General features: G+C 45.2%; 1 protein-coding gene across 3 annotated transcripts; it reads left to right on the forward strand.

Annotated features, from left to right (window-relative positions):
- The first annotated feature begins 36 nt into the window (after positions 1-36).
- On the forward strand, positions 37-4,624 carry mzt2b (mitotic spindle organizing protein 2B). 3 transcript variants are annotated; one of them, XM_082960509.1, is made up of 5 exons: positions 37-219; positions 548-760; positions 1,189-1,346; positions 2,417-2,560; positions 3,560-4,624. In XM_082960509.1, exons 2-5 carry the CDS (start codon positions 567-569, stop codon positions 3,715-3,717), a joined length of 654 nt encoding a protein of 217 aa, XP_082816635.1. In that variant the 5' UTR covers positions 37-219; positions 548-566; the 3' UTR covers positions 3,718-4,624. The 3 variants fall into 3 exon arrangements, with proteins under 3 accessions (XP_082816635.1, XP_013994021.1, XP_013994024.1); XM_014138546.3 differs by having other exon boundaries at positions 38-219; positions 2,414-2,560; XM_014138549.3 differs by lacking the exon at positions 2,417-2,560 and having other exon boundaries at positions 49-219.
- Positions 4,625-8,670: the final 4,046 nt, after the last annotated feature.

Consider the following 8,670-nt stretch of genomic DNA (forward strand, 5'->3'; position numbering starts at 1 on the left):
TCTGTTCGCGTCGGTTCCAGGGTTTTTAGATTTTAACGTCCTCTTGCGTTTTTTCTGCAACACTTACGCACTTTCCTTTTTTCTATAACCGTGACGTGATTATTCCGCGCCTATGTTTTGAACAATACGAATGACAACCGTCAACGCAAACAGGCTGATCATTCCCCCTAAATAAGTACTACACTAATTCAATAACGTCTACCCCCACTTAGCGCTGAGGTAAGAAGCTTTTCATTGCAATAATGTTATCAGAGTTGAGGTATTGGCAAGCGGACGCCGCGCCGAATAGGGCCAAGTTAGTTAGATAGCGACTTTAGCTACGTTTCGTAGCCATATTCACAATTCTTGCCAAACAAACATAGATTGCTAGCTAGCTGACGAAGTTGCTAAAATTACATTTAAATGTTGTATGATACTAGAGGCGTGCCCCCGAGGGGCTCTCAAAAAAAATGAACAATGGAGCAAATGCATGACATTCTTTTGTTGTTGATTGAATTGCTAATGAGATTCCTTCATACTGATCTCTTCCCGCTCTCTTGGCCCCCAGGTAACTGAGGTGACCTGTCATGTCTCACTCTCAGCAGCAGACCGCCCCCGGGCCCCTCCCCACGGCCCCAGACTCCCCTGCCATGGGCGTGACGGTCAGCGGCAACGTCACCAAGTATGCCATGAAGAAGAAGAAGATCCTCAACGCCGAGGAGAGTGAGCTATTTGAGCTGACGCAGGCCGCAGGCATCGCCATGGACCAGGAGGTCTTCAAGTACGTCTGAGATGGGGCATCTCAATAGTCTAACTTGGCTTCCTTTCCTCATCAATCCTCTCCTTTTCCTCTGATCTGAATACACAATCCCCTGTCTTTCTGTCTGGCCAATAACATTATTCTGAGCTATTTTTAACCCATCTTATACTACAGACCTAGACTCTGACTAATGCATTGATCAGGCCAGTACACTGACTGATTTTTGTGTGTGTGTGTGCGAGTGTGTGTGTGTGAGCGAGTGTGTGTGTGTGTGAGCGAGTGTGTGTGTGTGTGGCGAGGGTGGGCGGTGTGTGAGAGCGAGTGTGTGTGAGAGCGAGTGTGTGTGAGAGCGAGGGGGGGGGGGGGGGGTGTGTGTGTGTGTGTGTGTGTGTGTGTGAGAGCGAGTCTGTACACTGTATTCTTAGTTTAATCCTTGTCCTCTCCTGTAGGATCATTGTGGACCTGTTGAAGATGAACGTGGCTCCACTGGCTGTGTTCCAGACACTGAAGGCCATGTGTGCTGGCCAGAGGATAGCTGAAACCTCCATGGGAGACTCCTCCACCACCTCCTACCCCAACACCACCACAGCCCCTACAGAACCCAGAGGTCAGTAGGGTCTGGATCAGGTGGTGAGAGAGCTAAAGCGGGGTTGTGGTTTCCCGTTCTGCAACAATACTGCTTTCTCACTGGTAGTCCAGCCAGAGTATATAGCTCATTGTTTCCTCTACATAACAGTACATGTCTGTCGGGTAGGGACAGACAGGGAAGAGCGTTAATGTTTCTATAGCCTCAGAAGTTATGTTAGAAAGCCTTGGGAATTTCCCTTTATGAAGATGATAAAAAAGGGTGGAATGTGGTGGAGTCAAGATAGAAACTAGTGTCGCGTTTTCCTGTTATCAAACCAATTAAATATTTAGCGTGGATGGTGCTCCAAACAGAAGTTGTGTTTCTGAAACATTTTCAGACTTGCAACCTACATGCATAAGATTGAAAACTAACGTCGTATAGCTTACTAAAACGTTGGCTGACGAAGTAGGAAAACCGAGACACAACGAAATACCTCTCCTGAGGGGAAATGTAATTTCTACTCAAAGCCAATCAAATGTGAGCGTTGAATGCTAGCACTCCCATTGTAATGCAAAAACCAATACTAAAGTTCTCCAGACTTCCACAAGTTTAGTCAACAAGATTTGGAAGGAGAGCCACGGGAGACTCTACCATACCATAACGGTACCTGTATGTCTGTCTGTCGGATAGTTATTGTTTTTATTATTTAGGTGGAATAGAAAATATAGATCTCTTTCTGTTGCTTTGCAGCTTTCTGCTTAAACCCTTGTATCCTGCTCAGACAAGATATACCCCCCTTTCACTTCCCCAGCTGAGTCTCTACACCTAATCTTCCAATGTCTCCTATTCCCCTCACTAACTAATACATTGCTGCTATTCTCTTCTCCACTTCACTCCACTGTGGTCTTGGCCAGCCAGCTGAATAGAAATGAATGGAGAAGAGAATAGGATACATTGGTCTCCAGTCAAACAGTAACTTTACAATGTTACCTGTATATTTCAGTTTGCACTCTAACTCCTCTCCAATTCTTCTCTATGTGTGTTTCTGTGTACTTGTGGTGTGTATGCACAAACACTCTGTGTGCGTATCTATCTCGCTGCTGAAGAAGAGGACTCTGTTGTGTCTGGCCCTAAAAGCTTTAAGCCCCCTGCACCTCCCCCCACCACCTCCTCCACCACCTCCTCTGCTGGCCCCAGGCCCACCAGGGTCAACTCTAAGATGGTCTACGACACCTCCTCTCCTCATTCTCAAGGTCCCCTTTTCACTCACTCTCCTTTTCTTCCCTCTATCCCTCCATCTCTCTCCAGAAACTCTTCAACCTCTCAGTTTCTTTTGCCCGTCTGGCTCCAGTACTTCAATGTCTTCACCTTGTGCACTGAGTTTACTTGTAGAGTGTGTAGGAGCTTCACAGTGTGTGTGCGCGTGTGGACTCAGGTATACTCAGTGTATTAGGTACACCACCCTGTTCATGAAAATGGGTTGCTCTTACAGACAGTGAGTCACATGGCTGTGGCTTGCTATATAAAGCAGGCAGACAGGCATCGAGACATTCAGTTACTGTTCGATTGAATGTTAAAGTGGAAAAGCATTGCCTGGTCCGACGAATCCTGGCTCCTGTTGCGTCATGCTGATGGCAGAGTCAGGATTTGGTGTAAACAGCATGAGTCCATGGCCTCATCCAGCCTGGTGTCAAGGATACATGCTGGTGGTGGTGGTGTAATGGTGTGGGGAATGTTTTCCTGGCACACGTTAGGTCCCCTGATACCAATTGAGCAACATTTCCATGCTCCAAAGAATTCCGGCTGTTCTGGAGGCAAAGGGGGGTCCGACCCGGTACTAAATAGGTGTACCTAATAAACTGGACTCTGAGTGTATGTGCGTTTGTTCGTTAACCTCATCTTGCTGTTTTTGTGTTTTCTCTACTCATGTCGACTGCAGCCCTATATTTGACAAAAAGTTTTTGACTGCATGGTTTTGAATTTGATTCACCTGCCTGAGGGGGAGGCATTTTCCCCATAGGGCGATTTAGGAAGAGTCGAGACTGAATAAAGTGTTCCATCTTCATTGCTGTCTGTCATGCTCTCATAAGTGTCTCATTGGTCTCTCATCTGAACATGCTCATCTGCATGTTCTTATTGCACCCCAAACACAGCCATTTTGGCTTGCATGACAGCTCACACACACACACACACACACACACACACACACACAACGCTAACCATCCCTCTTGCCCTTCTCTTTGTTTTTGCAGTGCGTAGTAAAGCGGGTGCGGGCCACGGGGAGAAGAGCAGAGAGGGCTCCAGCCAGAGGGTGCCACGCCAGCCCAGCGCCACCAGGGGGCAGAAGACCACCAAGAGCTCTGGAAGCAGCAGCTCCTCCTCACAGATCACCCCAACTACCACCAACTAGACCCCATAGGAAGGAGGGATGACTGATGGGGCACCTCACAAGTCTTAAGTTGCTTCCTCTCCTCATCTTCTTTCCTTCATCTACGTTAACGGCTAATTAATCTCCTCTCCTCCGTGGTTGAATTAAGATAAATGAATATAAGACAGTTTTTTTTAGTGAAGGTATGAACCTAGTCCACCATGTTGCTTTCACCTTTCATATGCTTCCACGTCAGATGAGTAGAGGAGGAACCTTGTTTCAGATACAGTATTGAAAGTCAGAATCCGTTTGACCTCTAATGCTTACCTCTTGATCACCAGTGCTGATTTTCGACCTGCCAAAAGGCTGGGAGAAGTGCCTCTTTGGGTCCAGAGTCCATTGGGATATGTTGGCGTATAATGGTTGGGTTGAGGATATGGGTTGACAGAAACGTTTTCTGGTACAGTACCATGGGCTCATACTTTAGATAGGATATAAACCGTTCTGTCTTATAAGAGGGGTGCCATCTGAAAATACTGTTTTATAATGATATGTTTTGTGATTGTTGTTGTTTTTATACCATTAACATACATAGAAGAGTTGTCTAAATTGCTCACCGTTACAGCACTTGTGGAACCAAACATTTTCATACCATCTTGTCACAATAAAAAAAAGAACACTTTTGGGGACCTCTATACAAGGTGTGTTGGTTGTCTTTGTCTACCATGCTGAAATCCAACACAATACTGGGGCTCTTGTTGTAATTTCCATTCGCTTAGCGAGAGTTACTAGAGTACAGCCAATTCTGTTGCCTCTCTTGTCCAACACAACAGACTGCTGTTGTATTCTGCCTGATACCCACCAGGAGAAGGTGAGTGAAGAGGCAGCAGTTAATGCTGCACATGCTGGTCCCAAAATGTTGTCAAAATAAAAAAGAAACCTTTTACGAGCTACTGCGTGTTCTTTTCTCTGTCCACCATAATGAAACCCATCACAATACAGTCTACTGTATCATGTGTGTACCTAGGAGATGGTGAGTAAAATGTGGTGGGCTTTGTAATGTTCGGTCTCTTGTGATGCTACAGCTGGGAAGAGACAGAACAAAGCACTGCACAGATCACCTCTCTAGGACTTAACAATGCCTCATCGTATAGCATTGGTTCAATTCAATAATGTTCTTATTCATACCACTGATATTCTAAAGGTGTCCTCTTCCTTTATCTCTCCCTGTCTGTAAATACTGAATAGATAAGTTATATGCACTATATCTATTCAGGTTCATGGTTCTGACATCCTCCAGTGAATCTTGTATACAGGACAACGATTATTACTGTTTGAAATGTGTACTGTTCATCGTCTATTTGACTCTAATAAAGACTTTTCGCCAGTGCAACATTGTCTGTTGAATGAGTTGGGCCTGTAAGGTATGTGGTGACCTTATGGTCTCTCCCTAAACGGCTGGTGTGATGTGGCAATGGAAGACACTGTATTGTCTTCACTCAGGGACAGACTCAAACATTTACTGAGATGTGTCTCTGGTTTCTTTGGCCTCTAGGGGGAACTGAAGGCACATGGGGTGTGCCTGCCAGGAATCTCACACCAAATCCCGAGTGGCACAGCGGTTTACGGCACAGCATCTCAGTGCTAGAGGCGTCACTACAGACCCTGGTTTGATCCTAGGCTGATTCACAACCGGCAGTGATTGGAAGTCCCATAGGGCGATGCACAATTGGCCCAGTGTCGTCTGGGTTAGGGTTTGGCTGGGTTAGGCCATCATTGTAATAAGAATTTGTTCTTAATTGACTTGCCTAATTAAATAAAGGTTTAAAAAAATATAATCCAAAATGTAAACCCCCACACACACACCCTAAGCATATTATGTAGCTCTAGGTTGTATTCAATGAGATGAAACATTCATAACATTGCAGATGTGGTGGCCCAATGTGTGGCCAACACGATTCCATATTTTACATGACAATTATATTCTACGTTCTGTAGCATTTGCCTTTTATCTGACTTTACAGTGACCATTACTTTGAATCTACATTTTGTCTGTGTATAAGGAAGTAGTGTTTGTTTGTTTGTTTAGACATATTTGTGTTTCAGGGACACTTGTGTGCACATTCGTAAAAGTGTGTGTGTGTGTGTGTGTGTGTGTGTGTGTGTGTGTGTGTGTGTGTGTGTGTGTGTGTGTGTGTGTGTGTGTGTGTGTGTGTGTGTGTGTGTGTGTGTGTGTGTGTGTGTGTGTGTGTGTAAGACCCCTAGAGTCGATGTTTGCGCACCTGCGGAAATCTAAATATCATAATAAAAAATCCCCATAAAAATCTGTTTGTTTAAACTAGAGATAGATATCTGGTGTTAATCCACCGCATACAGCCATAAAACCTAGAGATCAAACAGGGAAATGGTTCCAATCTTTTTTCCACCATACATTTTACCCCATAGGGGATTTAAGAAACATTTAAAATAAGGGCAGTGTTTCGTGTAGGCTTACCCTGTTTTGAATACTGTGTAAATCTCTTTAGGACAAGGTGACTTTTATCAATATATTCGCATACTAATTAGCTGCTAATGTGGCTATCATAAAGAACTACAAATGCCATGATGATCTGGCCCAGACTGACGAATTGAGGCAAAGGTAAGAACCTCTGGATTAACTCTCTAATGTTAGCTAAATGTAGAAATTAAAAGATAGGCTACATTCGGTGAACTGTCTTGTGCAAGTTTTAAATTGCCACAATACCTGTTAGCAAAGGTATCAGCTAGAGATGACGTGCAGGAGCTTGCAGGGATTTGTAGTTTTGCATGATGTCTACTTTGATGCTAATTAGCATTTTCGAATCTGAGAGTAAATAGAGACGAATATATTGATAAAAGTCCCTTTGTCTGAGAGAGATTTACATGGTTATCAAAATGCCATGCCAGGCTGAGCCTATACGAAACACAGACATTATTTTAAGTGTCTCTAAAAATCCCCTCTCGGAAAAATTAATTGTGGAAAAACTATTGGAACCATTTCCTTGTTTGACCGCTAGGTTTTATGGGTATTATGGCACCTCCACTGTGGGGCTCTTTGGCATGTCTCAGATTTATGCTACGTACAGAATAATACAAAATGCTCTGAGACCATGTTGCAGCATCTGAAGGTAGCAGGTACCAGTTAAAACGTTTTATTGAAGTGTATATGGAAGTAGTTTAGCGCCGCAAAAAAGTGTTTTTCCATGTATGAATCTGTTATTCAATGTGTTTCTATGGGCTAATAGCAGTAAGGGCTAATTCAATGTTTTATCAAATAATTGTTTTTTGTCTATTTTTTTTTTATATACCTAAAATGGGTCTTAAAATTCAAAATAAAATACCCCCCCCCCCCCCCCCCCCACCAGGATTAGACTCTTAATGTGTCTTCTTCATAGGGTGAAACGATTTCCCCGCCCAGCCGGCAATGACGAGGGGGAGTAGGATAGGGGTACATCCATCAGTATGTGATGAAGAGAGGGGGGTTTAGGGCCTGGGAACCAAGAAGAGGCTGGCGCAGAGGAGGCTTGTGGGAGGAGCTGTAGGAGGAGGGGCTCATTGTAATGGCTGGAATGGAATATTTGGAAAGTTATCAAACACATCAGACATATGGAAACCACATGTTTGACTCATTTCCATCCATTCCATTCCAGCCATTACAATGAGCCTGTCCTCATGTAGCTCCTCCCACCAGCCGCCACTGGAATGGGGATGGGTTGGATGGAAAGTTGGGGGGGAACAAGCAGGTGATTTATTGCAGTTCCACGAGGGCTCCTCCTCTACTCTGCTCTCTCCCACAACAGCAAAGAAATAAATTAAAAAGGACCAGTGTTCTTTTTTTTTTGCACAGCGCACATGGTAAACAAGGAATGTTTGGTGAAAAGAAGGTGGAAGTTATTCGAGGTGTTTGTTGCCACGCTGCAGCAGGTCAGTCGCTGAGCCCCCGGCCTGTGTGTGTGTGTGTTTATATACAGCACTGTTTGTGTTGGTGCTCCTATAGAATCAGCTGCTTCCTTCTCTTCTTGCTCCCTCTCTCTCTCTCTCTCTCTCTCTCTCTCTCTCTCTCTCTCTCTCTCTCTCTCTCTCTCTCTCTCTCTCTCTCTCTCTCTCTCTCTCTCTCTCTCTCTTGCTCTCTCACACTTTCTCTCCCTCACTCTCTCTGAGAGATGGAGTGATACAGGCCTCTGTTCTGGGTGGAGGAGAGGAGAGGCTCAGGGGAGTAAACAGGAGTGAAGGAGGAATAAATAAAGGGGATGGAGGGACGCTGGTAATGACCCAGCGGTGGGTGAGGACCATGTCCACTGCTGTGGTGTGTGTGTGTGTGTGTGTGTGTGTGTGTGTGTGTGTGTGTGTGTGTGTGTGTGTGTGTGTGCAGACCGCGGCTTGCTCCAGACTCCTGCAGGGGGGAGGTGTGCGTCTGCGTGTGTGCGGAGCCTGTCTCCTCTCACATTACCCCTTACATTAAAACCAGTCGGGGGGAAAATTACTGCAGACCTAAGCCACCGTGAGTCCACCTGGGCCCACGGAGAGAAGGATGCAGCCGGAGGAGGGGATAAAGGGGTGAAAGAGAGGGAGGAGGATAAGGCTGGTGCCCCACTACGAGTGGGATGAAATAGCCTCTAGATGCTGATCTAAAGTCAAGTTTGTGGTTTTCCTCGTAATGGTTCAGGTTAGGGTAAGCTGATCCAAGACCTGTACCTTAGGGACAAATTCTACCCTGAGCAGGTGGAAGAGAAGTATGCCCCGTCCACAAACTACCCCCTAGCCCCTACCCCCTAGGCACTAGTGTTGATCTGAAATGATTGGCTAGGTGTTAGTAATAAAGGAAAAGGTTGAGCTTTTATTATTGCTTGCCCAAATAGCATAGAATCCTCTCCTACCAGCAAGTAAGTGTTGGGTGACTCCATTCCTTGTATCAAACAGAGGCTTGAGAAAGCCAGAGCCAATGTAGTGCAAGAGGAGATGTTTTATAATCAGTAC

The sequence above is a fragment of the Salmo salar genome, chromosome 13 (genome assembly GCF_965601325.2).
Source record: "Salmo salar chromosome 13, fSalSal1, whole genome shotgun sequence".
NCBI classification, from domain to species: Eukaryota; Metazoa; Chordata; class Actinopteri; order Salmoniformes; family Salmonidae; genus Salmo; species Salmo salar.